Raw genomic sequence first — 21,315 nt, 5'->3', positions numbered from 1 at the left:
GGGGTAGAGAGGCCTGTCAGGCTGCTGGCCGGCTGCGTGGTCTAGCCCAGCTGACGGCCGGGAAGGACTCTGCCCCTCTCCCCATGGCTCAGGCACAGCCGGGAGAAGAGGCATCGCTCTGGCCCACACAGGCCCGATGTCTACCCACTTCTCAGCTCCTGGCCGCGGCCAATAGGCCTGGTCAGATATTCATGGGGCCGCACTTCCCTAGTGGAGGGGTGACTGCACTGAAAATTGATGCAGTTGGTGAGCCCATTTCTCCACTGGGGCTTGGGTGGGCATCAGGCTGAAGGTGGTCTGCCTCAGACCCACAGGGAGGACACTGGAACTAGGAAGTTACCCGTAGGTCTGGGCTGGCTGCGGGCTCCAACTCGGCTTTACCAGCAGGCCCTACACTGAGGGTATTGAACCCCAGAGCAGCCAGCAGTAAGTGGCTTCTGGCTTCCCGGGAGGTGAGGGACCCTGTGTGCCAGATTCCTCTGTCAGGAACCCCAGTGAGGAGGAAGGGAGCAGGGAGGGGACTTAGGCCCCCAAACCCGATCGCCTCCGACGCTCACCAGACATTGGGGTCTGGGGGCCCAAGATCTGTAAACTCTGTGTTCCCACTGCCGATGTCCCTTCTCCCCAAGGCCTCCTGACTGCAGGGCCTGTGTGCCTTCCACACCCTGTGCTGCTCCTCTAGGGAACCACACAGACTCGGCTCGGCCATGGCAGCTGCGCTTTCCTTCACGTGGAACGTTCTGGCTGCAGCTCCGCTGACAGTGTAAATATATTCTTCGCAGAGATGAGGTCGGGGCGCTCCCTGCACTCACAGCCTTGGTGCCGCTGAGTTAGTGCTGGCCCGGTGCTCCGGGCAGGGCCACCCTTTCAGAAGGAGCGCCAAGCGAAACACTGCCGGGTACTCCGCGCTGCCCCACTGAAGGTGCAGCTTCACTGACAAAAAAAAGGTTTCCATTCTTCATTCCCATTAGTCTTTGTGGCCCTCTCTGCTGAAGTTCTGACTTCCACAATATGCCTTTATGGAAAACATCCATCAGTAAATAATCTTATACTTAGTCTTGGAAATCCGAAAGCAAATACAGTCGCTTGTTTGGGGCTAGGGGATGGCGGGGAGTGGACAGCTTCAAAACTACCAGCTTTCATCTATCAAAGGAAAGAAAAAAAGAACCCTCTCTGGCACCTGCCCTGGTCAGCCTCGTGAGGGGTGCTGTGTTCGGGAGACCCTCAGAACAGGTAGGGTTCTTTCCGTCTGTTTACAGAAGAGATGGAGGCTTAGTAAGGGCCTGCCCAAAGTCACACTGTGAGGAGATGCGGCCACCAAGCTTTGAGCTAAGGGCTCCTGACTCCAAGTTTGGGGTCCTGCCCCCAGCACACAAACGCTTCTTGCACAGATTCCTGAGTCAATGTCTGACACCTCGGCTGACCCCGCAACAATGACATTGTGTATACGTAACAGGTGTAGATTTCTCATCAGAGGAGGATGTTTTGACTCAACCGTTTTAACGGAGCCGCGTGATAATCTTACTGCTGCCGTTTTCTGCTGCTTTATCATTTTACTGCTGACAACTTTTCAACACCAAGTATTTTTCTGACTAATTTTCATCCGTCATTTAATTTTCTGACCTTTGCCACTAGTGCCTTTAATAAGAAAAGGGAACATGTTTGAATGCTGGAGATCTTCTAGAGCTCTGCAGGGGTATCTGAGAGATAACTGTCTGGAAACATCCTTGATGGAAAGTCCTCAGTGTCATGTGAAGTGAAGGATGTAGATGTATAGAGATTATTTTTTAGTAACAGCAGAAAATACTACACATGTCTACACTATTTTGCACTTACTCCATGATTCTAGAAAGCATGTCACACCTAAAAAGCCTTCAAGGAAAGAATTGCTAGATTTGCCTTTTAAAAAAAGGAAAGGAAAGATTCTCCATCATAAGAAACACTAAAATAGTTGTAAACTAGTCGAAATCGTTGTAAAATGGGCAAAGGACACCAAAAGGTAAGCATAGAAGAAAAACAAATCAAAGATTTCAAAAGGCATAACACCTTGACAGAGAAGAAGTATACGTTCTTATTTTTCTTAACCTGGCTGACCGGCAATGATTAAGACTAGTTGTAGGGACACAGAGAGAAGTCAGCCTGGACCCCTACCCTGGAGTCCACTCCGGTTGAGGAAAAGGATGAGGGCTTTCGAGCGTGGGCTCTGGACGACCACTGGGTTCAGATACCGTACCTGCCCCTACCGGGAGGGAGTGTCACCCAACGTCCCCATGCTCCAGTTTCCTCATCTGTAGAGTGGGGAGACTACTAGCTACCTGGCAGGTGTGTCAGGAAGATCTCGGGTATAAATGCATGGATGGGGCACGTAGTAAACGCCCAACACGTGTTGGCTAGTAGAAATATTTTATTGTTACTACCGTTCCAGTCAAGCCTCTCTCAGAGGCAGGGTTTCATAATCTGGGGTTTGGAAGTCCATTTACCTTCTGATTATAAGCAAAATTGTGTGTCTGTGCATCTTTCTAGTTAGAGGGTCTGGAGCTTCTTCCCCCAAACTCTTAAAGGGATTGGTTGGCTCCAAAATATTTAAAAATACTTGCCTTTTAAAAACAGCCCTTTGTAGAAATGTCAAAGGTAAAGCTGGAACCACTCAGGGAACCCACACAGGTAGCGTAGGATGGGAGCCGCGAAGCTGACCGGCTACCCTCCTGGCGTCCTCGAAGCTTCTCCCCATGCGGCGCCGCCTTCAAAGCCAGCCTTTCAGCCTGAGAATCCATGGAGCCCCACGGCGGCTCTGCAGGAAGAGGCCTGGCTGCTCGTTTTCAGTTGGGTGTTATTCTGCAGGCTTCTGCCGGACCTTCTGTCACCAGCTTCCGCATCGAATGGCCTCTCCTGTGCTTCTGACTTGGTATCGAGCTGGGAGGCCTCCCACGCCCGCTCTGTGCTCTGCTCCAGCTGCCGGAGACAGACTCCCATTCTCTGCTTTGGTCCCCGGGGCCACGGGCTGAACACAACCCAAATCTTTCTCTCCTTCATGAATGTTCGTTCTGGAGGTCTGGCCTCCCCTTCCCAGGACGGAAGAGGCACAAGGCAAAGAAGGAAGCAGCTGCTTGTGCCACATCTGCTACCAGGCGGGTGCTTGGGGCCCTGGCCATCCCCTGGGGGAAGGAGGGCTGGCCAGCAGGTGAATGGCTGGAGGATGAAGGGGGAGCCCCAGTTAGCTGTCAGCGGTGGGCACCCATGCCCACCTTCCTTCTCAGTGCTGTTGAGTGCTGGGGACAGAGGGGTGAGCAAGACAGTCCCCGCCCTGCCGTCAGGTTCCAGGTGGGGATGCTCACGCCCATCTGTGAGGCCTCAGGAAAAGCCAGCTTGAGGTGTCCAACAAAGACCAAACCCAAACGTGTCCTGTTTAACCATCAGGTGTGGACTAATCCAGCCCAATCACAGCTAGGGAGGAAGGTGAGAAGTCTGACCTACACAGGAAAAGCTAAATGCACCTGTCCCTGATGCCTGCCCTTTCCGCCCTCCCCCATGCACAGGAAGGACAGGATTCCACAGGAACTCAGGCTGAGAGAAAGCTGGTGAAGTCAGCTCCCCCCTCGCTGGACATGGGAGCAGCCCCTGCCTGCCCTAGGCTTCCACTGCCCGGCACAGGACTTGCTGGGGCTGGAACTCAATAAACAGTTGTTGAATAAACATACACATTAATAGAATAAGATGGAATTTTCTTAGGACGTTTGGTCTTAACCATTCTCAGTTTAGGATTGTTTTGAAGAGAAGCTGAAGCTATGTGTGGTGATTTTATTTATTGTAAAATACACAGTTCAATGGCTAGGTCTTGGAAAACTTCGGAAGTTTTCTTAGATCAATAAGGAAGAAGCTTATTTGGCCCTTGGTGACTCAGGTTTGTACCCTCTTGCTGATGTGACCAATGTCCAAACACAGGAAACCACCAGGGGAAGTGGGGGAGGGGTGTTGAGAGACCTACGGTAGCGACACCCATCCCTTCTGACTGGGCTGCCCAAGCTCGGGGAAGTCACAGATCACAGAACCCCTCTCCTCTCAGTTTCCAAAGAGAGCCATGGATTGGAAGGTGCCCTAGACACCATCCTTTGAGCGCATGGACCTCAAAACATGGGCTCTGAGCACCTGGCCCTCGGTGAGCCTCCTTTGGAAAATACAGATGGAGCTGAACAAAAATTTGGTCCCCCCTAAAGGTCTTTGGAGGCCAGCATCTGAATCCCAGAAATATCCCGAAACCTCTGGCCACAGATTCTGGGCATTGTTTGGGCCCCTGTGACCCCCATGGAAGTTCACTTACTAAAAACTGCAACGACTGTCACCAAGCACCGTCGCGGGCGTGGAGTCAGCCGTGCTGGGAGGGGCAGCGAGCCCGGCTCACTGACCGGGCGGAGCCCGCTCGGTGCTGACGGACGCTGCTGTCTCTCAGCAGGCTCACATCTCTTTTTGCCAATATAACCAACTTAAAAGAAAAAATCACTCCAGGAACTGCACACAAATGATCCAAGCAATCCTTACAGCCCCAATGAGGTAAACATGATCTCCCTTCTACAAACTGGGGAAACCGAGGGCTTGGAGAGGTAAGGAAGCTCGGCCAAATCACACCACAGGGGAGTCAGGGGTGAAAGTGCGCCCAGACCCCTAGCCCTGGGCTACCCAAATCAGGCCCCTCACCCTGCAGGTCTGTGGCTTCCAGCTGGAGTCCTGCCCGAGGCGGGTCGCAGCCAGGGGTGAGGGGAGGGGAGGACGTGGCTCGGCGGCCAGGCAGCAGGGAGGTCTGTGACGGCCGCACACCTGTGTCCCCAGGCCCGTGGAGAGACTGCCTGCAGGCCCTGGAGGATGGTCATGACACCAGCTCCATCTACCTGGTGAAGCCAGAGAACACCAACCGCCTCATGCAGGTGTGGTGCGACCAGAGGCATGACCCCGGGGGCTGGACCGTCATCCAGAGGCGCCTGGACGGCTCGGTCAACTTCTTCCGAAACTGGGAGACGTACAAGGTGAGGACTGCCCACCTGAGTGCCAGGGCCCTCGGAAGGAGGTGCCTGCTGCCTGTCAGGGCCTGTGTGGCCCAAGGGAGGAGGACACTGACAGGGCCATTTCTGCAAACCCACCAGGGTGGGGGGGACCAGCCGCTCCTTCGCTGCCCCACTAGCAACTGTGGCAGGACAGAGACAGGGGTTCAGACCACAAAAGCCCCACGAATGGGGTGGAAATTTCGAAATGCTGGGGTGCAGTAGCCCCTCACCCCAGCCAGGTGTGGGGAGCACCTTGGTCCCAGCTGGGGCTCTCAAGGGGAAGACCTGTTCTCACAGCCCAGAAGGGGCAAGTCCTAAGGCTCCCAAGCCCCGGGAAAATCTCCCACATAGCCCGTTTTGGGGAACTGTGGGAATACTTGGGTCCTAATTCCAGGGCTCATCCTCTGGGCTCCCAATTCCTGGGAAGTTGAATGCTCTTCCTTGTAGAAGGAAAGGCTGCAAGGGCTCCACCCAACACCCATCTCGCTCCTCTGAACAAAGAAGTGGTACCGAGGACGCGAGGGCAGCTGAGTTCACTAACACCTGCCACACGCCAGGCGCAGCGCTGGGTGCTTCCGTTCATTACCTCCTTTGCTCTCACATCAACCCCAGGAGGAAGAGACTGGTCTGGACCCAGTTTACAGATGAAAAGGTGGCACAGTCAGGAAGGAGAGCAGTGAATACAGCCTAGGCCTCTGACACCTGCAGAGCCGACAAACTCCCTGGACCACGACACCCACACGTGGTTTTGCCATGCCCCGGTCCTGTCCTGCTTGCCCTCCAACCCACCTCACCCTCAGGCACTCTGGGACCCTGGGCCTCCCCAGGCCTCAGTCCACCCACTCTAGGGAGGATAATGATAGTACCTAGTTCACAGAGTTGGCATGAGGGTTAATAAAATGACCTACGGAAAGTTTTGCCAACAGTGCCAATATACCGTAAGTACTAACTAAATACTAGCTATTATTATCATTAATGAATCCACCTACTTTTCAAGACTTCAAGTGGCCACCACTCGGCTGATGACACCCAAAAATACTTGGAAAAACTATAACAAATCCCCTGGATTCTAGACCTAGGAGGGTGTTCAGGTGGATGTGGCATGCCTTTGTCACAGCTCACACCTGTGCATTAGTTTACATGGGACCCTCCCAGAGAAGGGAAGAGAAGCTCAGAGAAGGTAAGGGAATTCTCCAAGGAACTCATGTTGCATGCCTACTGTGTGCTAGGCTCTTAATTTACCATATTACGTGTGTCCTTATAGCAACCCTGCAGGGAAGGTAACATAGCGTCTCCCACGTTCACACGATGACTAGCATGAAACAGGCACTCTCTAAATAGTCTTGAGTGTTGAGTGTTGCATGACTGAGGCTCAGACAGGCAAAGTGACTCATCAAGTGACAGCCAGGTTGGGGGAGTGGGGAATTAAATGCAGGCCTGCCTTCTGCTCTGCCTGTTTCCAGGCCTCTCTGTCTGGCGCTGAGCAGCTGACAGCCGGGCCCTGCTGGCTGAGCGCACTACATATTCCTCACTAATGCTTGCCCACGTTTTCCCCAGCAAGGGTTTGGGAACATCGACGGCGAGTACTGGCTGGGCCTGGAGAACATTTACTGGCTGACGAACCAAGGCAACTACAAATTGCTGGTGACCATGGAAGACTGGTCTGGCCGCAAGGTCTTTGCAGAATATGCCAGCTTCCGCCTGGAGCCTGAGAGCGAGTATTATAAGCTGCGGTTGGGGCGCTACCATGGCAACGCCGGTGACTCCTTTACCTGGCACAATGGCAAGCAGTTCACCACCCTGGACAGAGACCATGATGTCTACACAGGTAGGACCGGGGGAGTCACACCCAGGTGCAGGGCAGGGGAAAGAGGTCAGTCAAAGCCGAGACTCTGACTCCCAGGCCTGAGAACAGGAAGATCCCAGGGCCCAGCTGCCCAACCCTGCTCCCATCCCCTGAAGGCCCACTCCTTTGCCCTCTGCCCACAGATCCCCTTCACAAGGCTGGGTCAGCATGGCATTTACAAAAAGGGGAAGATAAAGAGGTGCACAAATTACATATCTGAGGGCCACTCTAGGCCAAGCTGGACATTGTACTGGGCTGTGCACTGCATCACTCCCTGCCTGAGGCACTGGGTGTCACGGCGACATGTCCCCATGTTACACCCCGGCTAACAATGCTGCCGCACCTCCTACATGCCTGTGCCCTCTCTGGGCCCGTTTCCACATCTGGAAATAAGGACATACCTACGTAGCGGGGTGGTGAGGTGAGAATGTGCCTGAAGTGCTTTGTCTGGGACTTGGCGGAGTCAGGCTCTGAGTGGGTGCAGTCTCTAGTGTGTACTGACAATGCAGTGCTATGGGAAGCTATGAGAGGAAACCAGGTAGGAGAGATGAAACGACCTGTCCAAGATTACATGCCTCAAGTCCAGGTCTTTATTAAACAAAAAAACAAGGGAAAAAACAAAAAACTGTAAGAAACACACACAGTCCAACCCTGAGTCCAGACATCAACCCCCCACATTCATCTCAAGGCTCCACACCTCAATTCATTGAGATGAGAGCCCCTGGGCCCTCGCTGGCTGGTCCCTGGGGAGCCAAGCCCGCCTCCAGGCCAAGGCTGTTTTCATGGGCAAACCCAGCCTCCTCCTGCCCCAGCTCCCGGATAGGTCCCACTCTAAAGGCCACAGCCTCCCCTTTGAGGACTGTCCCAGGAACCACCTGCACTTCCTTGGCAAGCCCGGCTGCCTACATCCTGAGGACGGATCCCCACTCCAGGTCACCGACACCTCTACCTAGGGTCAGCAGTGCAGAACTGACCCTGCTGCAGGGGCCCCGAGGAGGCAGTGTGTCGTCTGAGGCCGGGGCTGCCGAGGCTTCCGGAAGAGCAGGGCAGGAAGATGACCCTCATCAGAACTGTCAGACTCTGGGGACAGAGAGGCTGGTTACAGCACTTCTTGAGGGCTGTTACGGGGAGCAGGGAGCAGACTGTTCTGCGACCCCAACTGTCAGGCCTGTCCAGCAGCAGGGTCAGTGGACGTGAGGCAGTGAGCTCCCTGCCCCTGGAGGCATGAGAGGCAAGCTCAGGAGGAGCGTCCACTGGCTGATGGGAGGCTGGCTGTGGCGCGCCGAGGGTTCTGCCCTCCAAATCTGATGCTGCCACTTGGACCTCGTGGCCTCGGGTCATGGCCCAGAGGGGCCAGAGAAAAACTCTGGGAAAACGTGGGCTGCTGGGGCTCTGGGGGGTGCCTGGGGCTGAGTCTCCTCTCGGCTTTCTGCCTCAGCCGGCATGCTCCCTCCTCACCTCGCCCCAAGGCCTCTCCCGGAGCAGAGCTGCCCGCCCCATCGGGCCCCCAAACCCACAAACTTGACCGGGCAGCCCTTCCCCTGAGTGGGGTCTCTCCCTGGGCCTGACAATGTCTTACCCCACCCTCCTGGTAAGGGCGATGCCCCTGCACGCCTGCTTGTACCTTGCCCACACTTTTACTGTTGTTCCGACTGTTGTTCCGAACTGCTTGTCCTTGGCAGCAAAATCCAGCATGATATGATAGTGCCAGAAACTTTATGAAAATATCTTGCTTTTGTGGGAAAAAAAAAATTGTTTTTGGCTGGAATACAGGCTTGGGAGGAATAGAGGAACATTTCATCTTAAACACTTCCTTTGTCATTCTATAAAGACTCTTGATCTAATAGCTTCAGCTCTTAAAAAACATTCCTAAGAAAAACTGGCCCTCTACCCGCCCACCTCAGGTCATTTCTGTTTTCCTCCCTGGTGCTTGCTCTGCAGCGAGCCCTGGGCTAATCCGTGGCCTCCTTCGGTTCCCACACGGGTCCCGTACTGTGCAGGGGCAGCACGCTCATCCTTATTTTACCATGAGGATTCAGTGGCTCAACAAGGTTAAGTTGCCTGCCCAAGATCACAGAGCTCGTTAGTCAGCAGGCAGGTCTGAGGCCCCGTCCCCTCTCAGGCACCCTTGGTCCAAATGCCTCCACAGGGGGTCCCTCGGAAGCCCCCCGAGCAGACGGTGGACACGGGTAGAACCTCCTCCCTGAGACCTTCTCGCTCTTTCTCTCCTGTAGGCAACTGTGCCCACTACCAGAAGGGCGGCTGGTGGTATAATGCCTGTGCCCACTCCAACCTCAACGGGGTCTGGTACCGCGGGGGCCACTACCGGAGCCGCTACCAGGATGGAGTCTACTGGGCTGAGTTCCGAGGAGGCTCCTACTCTCTCAAGAAGGTGGTGATGATGATCCGGCCAAACCCCAACACCTTCCACTAGGCTGGCCCCCCTCCTGACCCCTCGTGGCCGCCAGGAGCCTGCCCGGCTGTGCTGGCCCAGCCCAGAGAGCGCCTCCTTCCAGTTCACCTCAGGACTGGGAGGACTGCGATGCTGGACTATGATTTCCCAAGTCACTGTGGCAGATAATACAACTGAATCCAAGCGGTATTCTCTGTTGCTACTACTCTTCTCCACATCGGACAGCCCCTCGTGTTTCCAGACAGGACAGGACGGCAGACAAGTCTTTCCTTAAATAAATTAAGCCCCAGCAATAAAAACACAACTGCAAAACACCTTCATAATATACACGTGTGTGAGCCGACCTTGTGCACTTATGTGTATACCATGTATATATGCATTTAGATATATACACGTGGCGTATATCTAGATACATATATAGGTTTGCCTTATATACCTAAATACATGTATATTCAATTCTCAGATGCTGAGGCTTTTAACAACAGCTCTGCTCTTAGGAGAAGAGCAGTTCATTCATGTTGTATTACTTGAGTCTAAGGGCAGATCACAGACTGTGTAGCTCTCATTCAAAGAACAATTCTTGGCGTCCACAGGCCTGGATTCTTCCAGGACTGTCTACAGTACTATTCTCTCACATAGGGGTTCTCAACTTCCTTGCTTAAGATCCCCCTTGGCACCTAACCCAATTTCAAAACCCCCATCCCTCTTTATTTCTGTACTTCTCCTCATTCTCAGGACTTTTCACCGCCCACCCATCCACCCACCTATCCATGTATTCAATGCCATTCAATTAAGTGCCTTCCATGCTCCAGTCCCCGGCCACTTGTGTTCCAGGCACCTTTTCTGCTCTTCTTTATTCCTTGCCTACTTACTCCTCACCTTTTCTGTACCCCTGTGCTTTCTTTCCAGGCAACATTCCTTAGCCTCTGAGTAGGAAAGCATGGACTCCACGTGGTCAGGAAAGGGAAAGTCAGGCCCAAAAGCTAACTCTTGGCCACAAGGATAATGGTATTTGTAGTCTTGTATTTTCCAGGCACAGTTTAGCCTCCCTGTCATTTTAACCTTCACAGAAATAATAACCTACCTTGCCAGCAGATATTCGATTGAAGAGAAGTCATCATCCAATCGTTGGGGGCCCCAAATGGCTACATACCAAAGGTCCCATGCTCTCAGGCCAACTAGTGTCCACATCTCATCTCCAAACTACACTTCCCCGGAGATCAAGCACCACAAAAATGAGAACTAGCCACTCGTCGTGAGTTACTGAATAACCAGGGGCCACGGAGCCCTGGGTCAGCGCATCACAGTGCGGCGGCTTTCTTAGTCCTGTTAGCCACGGAGCATCAGGCTCGGTACTACCGGGACTCTTGCCAAGCAGGGAGCAAGGGATGAACAAGAAGATGAGACCCTCCTAGAGGGCACGTGGGTCGGGGTGGGAGAGATGTTGGAACGTTCGGTACTGTCCACATCTGGCTGTGTGCCTATTACCTCAGCAGTCTCACAAAGTGTTCCATGTTGCATGTTTTGTGTATATAAAAGGGACGTGTTTTTTTTTTAATATATTCTCAGATTATCCTTGTAATGACACATCTGCAATAAAAGCCATCAGTGCTATTTGGATGTATCTACACTGTGCATTATTGTTTTAGAATGCCTTCCTGGGACCTCCGATACCAGAGCCTCTTTGAGTAAAACCAGGAAGAGATTCATCCATGGAAATCAATTAAATCACACTTTCCCTATCCCTGGTTTCCAACTCTGCCCTGTGGAGTCCCACGACAGTACCTCAGGCCAAGATGGCTTCCTGGAGCCCCACCTCCTTATGTCTAGCTGCGTCCTGGATGTCTCCGCCAGACACAAGCAGTGCAGTCAACACCTGAAACACCTTTCCCCAGGTCTGGTCTCATTTCACCATCTACTCAATTGCTCGGGTGAGAAGCCAGGACTCCTCCCTCCCCCGGGCCAAGGTCGACCCACCCCTCCGTGCAAGGCCTCTTCTCTGCCTTGGTGTAGGCCCTCCTCCCCTCTCCCCTCGACCACAGCAACAGGCTCCCCACCAGACCAAGGAGCCCTGTGCCTCCACCTCCCTCGTCCCAATCCGATTTCCACACTAGCTGCCAGAACCACCTTCCTATAAAACAAATCTGTCGGTAGGGAAGGTGCCTCTGGGCCTGATGAGAAACCCCAAAACCATAAAGGAAAAGACGAAGGGATAGGACTAAAGAAAGTCCTGAATTTTTTGCCCTCTGAAAAACAAAACAAAATAAAACATGACTGAGGTTGAAAGGCAAATATTAAACAAGAGAAAAGTATACGATTAATATTCATGCTACACCAAGAACTCTTTCAAATTAAGAAGAAAGATACAAACACTGTGATAGAAAACTTGGTAAAGCGTACAAACACATTAGAAGACTCACAAACGGCCAGTAAACAAGAAAAGAGGCCAACCTCAGTAATCAGCAGAGTTGTACATTAAATCAAGCATAAACCATCACATGGTGCCTAGCAGACTGGCAAAGACGAAAAAGTGTCAATCTCCACATTGACAAGGGAATGGAGAAATATGTACTCTACGTACTCTGGGTGGAAGTAAACACTGATTCAATAATTTTGAAGAGCAGTTTGGCAAGAGCAGTTTGGTATATATCAAAATTTAAAACGTACTTAAACCTTTGGACTCGCCAATCTCTCTTCTTAATGACAAAGTAATGCTGCCATATGAGAGCCTTTTCTAGCAAAGTTGTACTGTGGAGAGACTGATGTTTACTGAAGCCTACTACGTGCTTGGAATTGGACTTGTGTCTTCTTACGTGACCTCACGGCAGCCTGTGTAGGAGGGACTGTTCCCCTCACTTCACAGAAGGGGAGAAAGTGAGGCTCACAGCCAGACTGCTGGTAAAATGCCCCAGCAGGAGTTAGTCCAGAAGGTTCTAGATGTCAAGCACTAAGAGTTCTCAACTCCCTTCTCCCAAGTGCCTAGTCAGTGTTGGGGGTCATAGTGGAATCTGGACACTACTAGGTGTCCTCAACCTCGGCTCAGACCACACCTACCCCCTCCCATACCTGGAGTCGGGTGTGTGGGATGCAAGGATTGACGGCAAAGGAAAATAGGGCCCAACCTTACCAGTCACTGGTCTTATGTCCAAACCCCAAAGCAGAGAGCTCTGGAAAGCCACACTAGACAAGGGGGAGCAACCCTTTACTAAACTAGCTGGGAACCAAACAAAAGCAGGGCCTGACGCCACTGGTTCTCCAACCCCACACACCCTGATACCCAAACCTGGGTCTTGGTCAAATCATACCCCAGCTATATGGAAGGAGAGGGAGGCATAAGCCCATCAGAGATGTGGAACCCACTCTCCCTGAAGTAAAATGGAGGAAGGGGAGCAAGTTTACCAAACCAACAGCATCAAAGAAGAGAACAGGGAGACGAGAGGGCTGTGCTCAGGCGCCACGCCTGGTGCCCAGGGAGTCGCCCCCCTGCCGGCAAACAGCACTCGGCACAACCAACGCACATCAACAGTCCTCCTCGCCCATCCCGCCTGGGGACTTCTAAGGCCTACAGTCATAGGGGTCCTACTGTTACTAAGGTCTCCATGGTGAGTGCCTCTGCAGACCCAGAAGGAAGTCAGTGACACCTTGATCAGTGGAGGGCACCCACCTGCTGGGCTCGTGTGCAGAACACGGCAGGAAGACAGAGATGTTCCCCAAGCAAGTGAAACTGAACAGGGCCCCCTCCCCCCGAATCTTGCCAATCTGATCCAGATTGAAAGAGAAACCTTTGAACTACTGCAAACACTGGGGATGGGAATCCATGATGCTCATACTCTGCAGATGCTCTTTGGGAGCTCAAGGGGTCCCCCCGATCTCCCAAGAGCACTTCATCTGCTTTATACAGTCTGGTAAAAACTCTCAGTTATAGTAAAGGAAAGCTAGAGAACTGGATTAAACAAAAAAAGGAACATTTTAAGTGTAACAAAATGTTAAACAGGCACTCTTTCAGCCTCGGTTTTTTTCGAGTCTCGAAAACCTAAGGACAAAATCATAACTGATAAGAGCTCCCACGTTATGGACCAAAAGGTGCAAGACCCTCCTTGCAAGGGGGAGGCCCCAAACTGGCTCTGCAGCATTAGCTGGTTGCCCACCTGCAGCCTGTGTAAGAGGCGCAGAAAAAGTATCCCGGGGTGGGGGGATGACTCGTCCCCATGATATGCTCCCCCCTGCCACCACAGGGAGGGTAGGTGTTCCCCCTCTTCAATCAGTGAGAGGAGCTTCCAGGGACCATTCCAAGAGTCTAGCACTACCATCTGACTCACACCTCAAGTCTGCAGACCAGACGTGGAGAGCAGTAAGAAGCGGGTACTGCGCTGGGAGCAAAGGGCAAGCCCACCGATGGGGGCGGGGAGGCAAGGACACAGTTCCTAGGAACCAGAGGGCAGCCTGGATGGTGAGGAGGGGTGGTGCATGAGACCCAGGAGCCAAGGAAGGGCCATAAGTGGTCGGCTAGAGGAGAAGCACTGCCCCATGGAGGGAGCTGAGTCAGAGGTGCCCCGAACGGAAATTCTGAAGAAGCGGCAACAAAGAGGGAGAAAAGACAGGAAGAGGGAAAAGACAGAGCGTGGGTACTCTGGGCAGCTGGCATACCCAAGGGTGCCAGCTCTGGGTCCCGACTGAACAGGCCACATCAGAGGGGCCCTTGCCTCTCCCTTGTCTGTCTCGTCTGTTCCAACCCCAAGGGCCACAAAGCTCAGTGGACCAGGAGGGAGGCAATAGAACTGCGGGGTCTGGTGGAGGCACCCGAGCATGTGCCCTCCCCCACCCCAGGCCTCCAGCAGGACCGGCTGTAGGAGTCCAGACTTCGGACTCCTACACTGGATGGTCTGGAGTGACGTGACTATCAACAGCAGAGAGACTTCGGGGCCCGCTAAGTTCTCAGCATTGGCTGGGAAAAGAACGAATCCACAGAGTAGGCTGGAAAGGACACTGCGGAAAAATAAAGTTGGTTTCCTCTTACACCTGACTGGGTCCAGCTCATTTAATAAGCTGGTTACATAAGGACATGAGGTATCTCCCGGAGTCCATGAGCAGGGACACAGCTGGGCCTCACAAGGACCAGGAACCAGAAACTGCCTGGAAAGCCTTCAAGGGGCCAGGAATCCACTCTCTCAGCCTCTCTCTCTGTCCTTTCCCTTTGCCTTGCCTGCAGGGTCTCTCTCTGTTTCTTGTGCATGGATCAGCTTTTCCCAGCATGGAATTTCTGAGCTCACATGTCCTCCTGGTCTGAGTGCCAGCAAAGACCTGAAGGCTCTCTCCTCGCAGCCAACTCCCAGCCAGAGGACCCACTGGCCCACTCGGGTTGGGTGTCCTCACTCTTATCGGCTGGGCTCCGAGCAGAGCTGGCGGAAGGAACGCGGCTGCTGGAGCTCAAGGCTGTGGAAGGCATGGGGGAAGTTCCCACGGTCCCAGCTGAGCAGGCGTCAAGGCTGGTTCTATATCCAGAAAGGTGTCTGGACTATACTCCAGCTGTTGTTGGTCCCCATCCTCTCTGGAGACCGTATTTTGCCAACTAGGTAGATGCTGTCCCATTACTCGTTAGATCACGTCCTATTCCCCAGCCCCCCCTGCTGACTCCTGCCCTCCCAGGCTCAGCTGTGTCACTAAACACGACTGACACACGGCTGTGCCCAGAGGGGCTCTTACTGCCCTTCCTGGATACGCCGGGTTTCTCAATAGTTTTCGTAGATGTAGGAGGCAACAAGTTCCCCACTGCTGGGCTCTTCCAGGCAGTATTTGCTCTGGATAACACTCATACCACCCACAATCTATAGGCGCTGTCCATGTGCCAGGCACCATGTGTGTCTCTTTAAACTCTCACAACCACCCTGTGAGGTGGGTTCTACAACTACCCAACCTTCGACGTAACAGAAATTGAGGCTCAGAGTTGTACTTGACATGCAGCCTGAGATGCTCAGGATTTGAGCTTGAGTCTGGCTCCTGAGCTCCTGCCTCTGCAGGATTAGATCACTGTCCCCAATGATGAAATGAAATGACTAAGGCTCCTCTCTCACCCCATCAGCACTTCCTAGTACGTCTGAGAATCATGCAGCATGGAGCCTGCTGCCCACAGAAGTGGGTGTGTGAGCTGGCCAGCCAGCCTACCTGTGCAGAAGCAGCTGGATGGACAGTAGGTCCCCAGGTGTCAGGAAGTCAGTCCAGGGCTGTTTGCCCAATTTATCTCAGAGCTGAGGGCATAGAACAATAGGGGGCAGTGATGGAGGATATCTCTCAGCTTCTTGGGGCTCACAACCCTTTGCCAGGGCTAAAGTGGCTGGGTCCTGCCTCTCTCCCTTCCTCTTGGAGGACAATCTACAGACCAAGCGCCGCCCTTTGGCACTAGGAGTGTCCTGCTTGTGGCTGGTCTGGCTGTCACCTCATGTACCAATTCTATCTTGTCCAAGCCTTGGTCTGCACTATCTGGTAACTGGGTCCCTTGTTGTGTTGGCTTATCTCCCATTTCCATGCCTTCAGGACAGGGGTTTGCTTGGCTAGTCTCTCTCAGATCCTGCAGTCAGGCCTGAACCAGCTCTAGCCTGGGATTCCACCCCTTGTGGACACATGCCTTGGTACCTACAATCACTGGGACACTCCTGACCTGGGGTATCCTGGGTCAGCTCACCCAAACATGGGAACTCAGACACAGATAATCCCTCCCAGCCGTGCAGCCTTCGCAAAGCCCTTCCACACGCAGCACCTCCCCACTGCTCGCCGACGGTCATGATAAATCCATCTCCATGGGCGGGTCAGGGGTGCTTCCTTCCCGCTGCTGCAGTACATGTACCCTCCTAAAGCTGAGGGACATCTCACATTAGGAGGACAGTCCGCTGGGCAAGGGTGGACAGGCCACATTCGCCCTGACCCTTAGCAGAGCTGGGAGTGGCCCAGAACCCACAAGGGTAGCTAACAGAGCAAATGGGATTAGAATTGCCTTCCGGAGCAGTGCGATGACAGAGGCCAACGCCCTAGTCATCTGGAAGAGGGGAAAGAATTAGAGGAAGCACACAGCCTCCCTGGAGCCCAGAAAGCTGACCGAGCCCGAGGTGAGTGTGCCGGGCATTGGCTCCTCTCCACGGGAACCCGACAGCCAGGGCAGTGCAGGGCTGTGCTGGGGACGCGGGGAGAGGAATTAAGGACAGACATTCAGGATGCAGACGCAGGAAGCAGGGGCAGCTGAGCAGCTGGGTGGGAGGTCTGAAGGCCTGGCTGCGTAGCCCAGGCCCAGGGCGCACGGGCTTGAAGTGGGAAGCAGCTTCTTTGTCAAGAGCACAAAGAACTAGTGGGTAGCGAAATGTGTATTAAAACCAGAGGCCATCTTTCACCTGTCGTTTCATTATAAGAAACTGGTTGGTAATGGCTAGCACTGGTGAGAGCAGAGAAGACAGGCAGGCTGGCATGCGTGGGTGGGAGTGGAACTGTAACCCAGGAAGTGGGTTCCCCAGCAGCAGTGACCAAAAAGAAAGTCGCACGTCACCTCTGCCCAGCAATTCCACTTCCAGCTCTTGGTGTTTCAGAAACACTCTGGCAGGTGAGTAAAGATACAAGTAAAAAGGTGTTCTCCACTGCACCACCCGTCCAAGGGAAAAAGTAGAAACAACCTAAGCATTTATCAATTGGGGCTAAACAAATCAACGTACATCCAGGCCCCGTCCAACAAGGCGCCACGTGGCCACGGGTGCCACGGAGCCACTTGGAAGAATGAAGGAGTTCTGTACCTGCTGCCACTGAACAGTACCCACCACACTTCGAGTGGAACAAAAAGTAAGGTGCAAAACAAACTGTCTACCCAAAGGTTCCCATTTTGGTTAAAAAGCACGAGACTCTTCGCACACCCCCATGTGCACTGATACTTCTCCGTGTGGATTCAAGTGCCTGGAAGGACACACCCAACCTGCCAACACTGGCTGCCTCTGAGAAGTAGGAGGGGAGGAAGGGGATTCTCACGTTCTACTTTATAGACTTTCTAGTGTGAGTTTTACAACAAACAATGTGTTACTTTTGTCATTTTAAGAGTTTTTAAAAGATGAATGGGAGTTGAATGGCACTGCTGGGCACAGCCTTTCTGGCCGCAGGAAGCGGAGATCTTCCCGCCCCCCCTTGAACAGGCACTCCTGGGCCCCTAAAGCCCTGGACGACTTACACTCTAGGCCTTTCTGAGGGTAACTTCCTGGGACCTTTCAGGCTCTAATCAGCTTGTCCCCAGGCACCTTCCTTCCTCACAGAGCTGCCAGAATTCATCTCCTCTCCACGTGGCAACCGTCCCCTCTGCCCTAGAAGATTTCCTTCCCTCAAAATTAGCTTCTAATTTTGGCACCCAGCACTTCCTGCTGCCCCAGAGATCAATCTGACAGTCTTTTTTTTTTTAATTAAGGAGGTTTTTTTAATGATAAATATTTTACAGAAAATAATTACTCCGTACAGGGTATTATCTGGAGTTCATTACATGGAATAATTTATTTGCTCTTTACAGCAAACCCATGAGGCAGACCCTGTGATTATTCCCATTTTAAAGATAATGAAGTAACATTTCGGCTCATTAGCAGTGGAGTCAGGATCTGAAAGAACGCAGTTTGCCTCCAGGGCTCTCGCTCTCAACTACTCTGACCTATTGTCTCTGAGAAGTAAACAGAAAATAACACACATCTGAGGAATCTTGTCATCAATGGCTTGTCCTGGATTTATGGGTTCATAGAGTCCTCTCTGTAAATAGTCAAGGGCAGGTAGGAAGTAATTCCTCCCTTTTGGCCCCTAGATTAGTCCCTTGTTCTAGACATCAGCTCAGCACCCATTGCCAGAGGTACATACCTCCATCTCTACCAGTAGAAGCCCAGGCCCTAGAGACTGAAGACCAGAGAGAGAGAGAAAAGGAGTCCTTTCCTCCCTACAGTCTGCTCTCTAGAGTCTGGAGTTTAGCCTGAGGCATCTGCTCTGTCTGGAGATTGTCAACAGCACTTATGTCCTTTTTCCATGTTGGCCCTACCTCCACAAGGGAGCAGGTCACAGCTCTGGATTTCCATCAATAAAGCAAACCCAAAATAGATACAGGAATTGGACACTTGTCCATTGCGTAGGTTGCTATGTGGGGCGGTTGGGAATCTCCTGATTTGTCTAGGTAGAACTCACCTCTGTCTGCCTGTCTGTCTGTCTGTCTCTAGCCCCAACTGTAACCTGCTCCTGATTCCATCATGGTGCCCACTGTAGTCTCCTGCAGCAAGTCTGTAGGCACCTTGGGGACAGTGATTTGCCCTCTGCTTCTTTGGCACCTCTCATTTTCCCATGGTGGGTTCATATAAAATATGTGTGCAATGGATGAATGAGTGAATGAGTAAACTTAATGTATTTCAATACTATTTTTAACATCCAGAATCTGACAGTCTTTTGTGTGTTGAGTTTTACAGCTGATTTTGTTCCAATACAGATGGGGCAACAAAGTAACATATGTGGGGTAGTGATAAAGTTGGTGCAATGCACTAGTTATCCATTGCTGTGTGACAACCTACCTCCAAATTTAGCACCTCACGATAAACATTTACCGTCTTGCAGCTCCGTGGGTCAGGAGTTTGGGTGCGTTTTAGCTGGGCATCTCTGGCTTAAGGTGTCTCATGAGATAACAGTCGTGGAGGGGCTGCGGCCTCCTTTGAAGGCTCCACTCAGGCACAATCTGCTTCCAAGTTCACTCACGTGGCTATCGGCAGGCCTCACACCCTCACCACACAGGCCTCGCCAGAGGACAGCCAAACACACGGCTGCTGGGTTCCCCCAGGATGCGTGAGCCAAGAAAGAGTGAGACGACAGCAACACCCAACAGAGAAGCAGTCTTTTTATAATCGAATCCCGGAGTGACATCCCATTATTTCTGTCATATAGGATTTGTTAGAAGCAAGTCAGTATGCTCTGCCCATGTTCCAGGGGAAGGGACTACACAAGGGATCGTCGGGGGCCAGCTTAGAAGCTATCTACCACGTGAAATCTTCCAGATTCTCAGGGCCATCATCCTAACTCTTTCCAAAAGAGACGTCCCAATGGCCCCGCGTTATTCCTGGGGCTGGAGAAACTCTAGCCTTTCCTCTATCCCTAATCCTTCTCTTCTTTAGGGCTGGCTGACCCTGGGAAGGCCCTCCTTCTCCCACCTTGAGCCCCTGTACCACACAGGAGGGCCCTGGAGACATTCCTCTCTTCAGCCCACTGTCTGGTTTCCCCAGAGGGTAAAGGTCTGTTAGCAGGAACATATGGCATAATCTGGGGTTAGTGGTGGGGCTCTGGGGTCACAGCACTACAATGTGGCAGTAGTAAGTGGTGAAACTTTTAACAAGTCTTATTAAGCTTCTGCAACTGTGACATAAGTTAAAAATAGTGCCTTCCTCAGAGGAAGGAGTGTTGGGAGGATTAAATGAGATCATGAGTGTAAAGCGCTCAGTGCGGGGCCTATTGTGTGGTGGAAGAAGTAAATGTGAGTGCTGGTCGTTTTTATTACTGTCAGCTTCTAATTAGAAGTCCAAAGACTAAAGGTCAAAGAGGAGCAGTTGTCTGATGACTCCACAGATTCCTGCTATGGAAACACACCTTCACTTGCACAAAATGGGCTCGTGCTCTCATCTCCTTTCCGGGGTTCAGACAAAACTGCTCGACCCAGAGAAAGGCTGACTGCAGGTCCTCCCCGTGCCCCAGAAGGGACGAATGTGACCAGCTGTTCAGATCTGGGCAGCAAAGCCTGAAGGAAAGAAACCTCTCCCCCAGCGTGTTTTCCTCCCATGCTGCTTCTCTCCATGGAGACAGATGTTAAATGGAGGATGAATAAGTTAAGGCAGGGTGGAACCCCAGCCATGAGCATGAGGTCTTGAGTTAAACTTGGTGTCTGCCTGGCGTACAATGTTGGTAAGTCATAAGTGAAATAGTAGGGGCTTTTCATTCCCAAAATGGGGATTTTAATAACATCCACTGGCTTTTTGTGAAAATTGAGCAAGACTGTGAAGCCCCAGAGAAACGTGGATTTTAAGGTAACACATCCTGAGATTGCAAAGGTAAAGGCAAAATTCTCTCTGGAAGGGAGAGATTTAAAGCCATATGCAGCTGATGACTCAAACAAGTAATGGAAAAGGCTTCCTTCATTTGGGATGGGTTGTGTCTTCGTGATTACTCTGTTGATCGAGAAGCATGTTTGAGATGCATCAGAAGGTAGCTTTTCCCTGCTTGCTGGGCCCCAGAGGGGGCTGGATCCTTCCTCTATCTGGAGAAGGAGAAACTTGATCAAAGGCTCTCCTGGGCTCGTTGCGCCCTGTAGCACGTGGCCATCGGGCAAAGAGGAGAAAGGCACGGCTCTGGGCTCCAGAAGTAGGCATTCCAGAACGCAGGCTTAAGCTTTTCTTTGTGGCACTGACATCCCCTTAGCCATCCCTGAGCTGTGCTTCCCTGGCTAAGGAAGGAGGAGCCTGGGGCTTCCCTGGTGGCGCAGTGGTTAAGTATCCACCTGCCAATGCAGGACACACGGGTTCGAGCCCTGGTCCGGGAAGTCCCCACATGCCGCAGAGCAATTAAGCCCACGCACCGCAACTACTGAGCCTGCACTCTAGAGCCTGCGAGCCACAACTACTGAAGCCGGCATGCCACAACTACTGAAGCCCATGCGTCTAGAGCCTGTGGTCCGCAACAAGAGAAGCCACCACAACAAGAAGCCTGCACAATGCAACGAAGATTAGCCCCCGCTAGCCGCAATTAGAGAAAGCCCACATGCAGCAAAGAAGACCCAACACAGCCAAAAACAAAATAAATAAATTTATTTTTAAAAAAAGGGGGGGACTTCCCTGGTGGCGCAGTGGTTAAGAATCCGCCTGCCGATGCAGGGGACATGGGTTTGAGCCCTGGTCCAGGAAGATCCCACATGCCGTGGAGCAACTAAGCCCGTGCGCCACAACTCCTGAGCCTGTGCTCTAGAGCCCATGAGACACAGCTACTGAGCCTGCGCT

At 52.4% G+C, this 21,315-nt stretch overlaps 2 protein-coding genes across 10 annotated transcripts in view; one reads left to right on the top strand and one right to left on the bottom strand.

Annotated features, from left to right (window-relative positions):
• The window catches only part of ANGPTL2 (angiopoietin like 2), a 34,257-nt gene extending 23,092 nt beyond the window's left edge, over positions 1 to 11,165 (top strand). Inside the window, exons 3-5 of the mRNA XM_022578715.3 lie at positions 4,825 to 5,018; positions 6,594 to 6,864; positions 9,117 to 11,165. Of these exons, the coding sequence (XP_022434423.1) occupies positions 4,825 to 5,018; positions 6,594 to 6,864; positions 9,117 to 9,316 (665 nt within the window). The 3' untranslated portion in view covers positions 9,317 to 11,165. The remainder of the gene's footprint in view (positions 1 to 4,824; positions 5,019 to 6,593; positions 6,865 to 9,116) is intronic.
• The window catches only part of RALGPS1 (Ral GEF with PH domain and SH3 binding motif 1), a 289,275-nt gene that overhangs the window by 121,919 nt on the left and 146,041 nt on the right, over positions 1 to 21,315 (bottom strand). The gene's annotated exons all lie outside the window — the stretch shown is intronic.

This window comes from Delphinapterus leucas, chromosome 6 (genome assembly GCF_059928025.1).
Source record: "Delphinapterus leucas isolate spDelLeu-1000000601 "Yukka" chromosome 6, BTC_Dleu_Yukka2, whole genome shotgun sequence".
In the NCBI taxonomy this organism is placed as follows: Eukaryota; Metazoa; Chordata; class Mammalia; order Artiodactyla; family Monodontidae; genus Delphinapterus; species Delphinapterus leucas.
The sequence above is the reverse complement of the archived record's forward strand: the minus strand, read 5'-3'. Positions and strand labels throughout refer to the sequence as shown.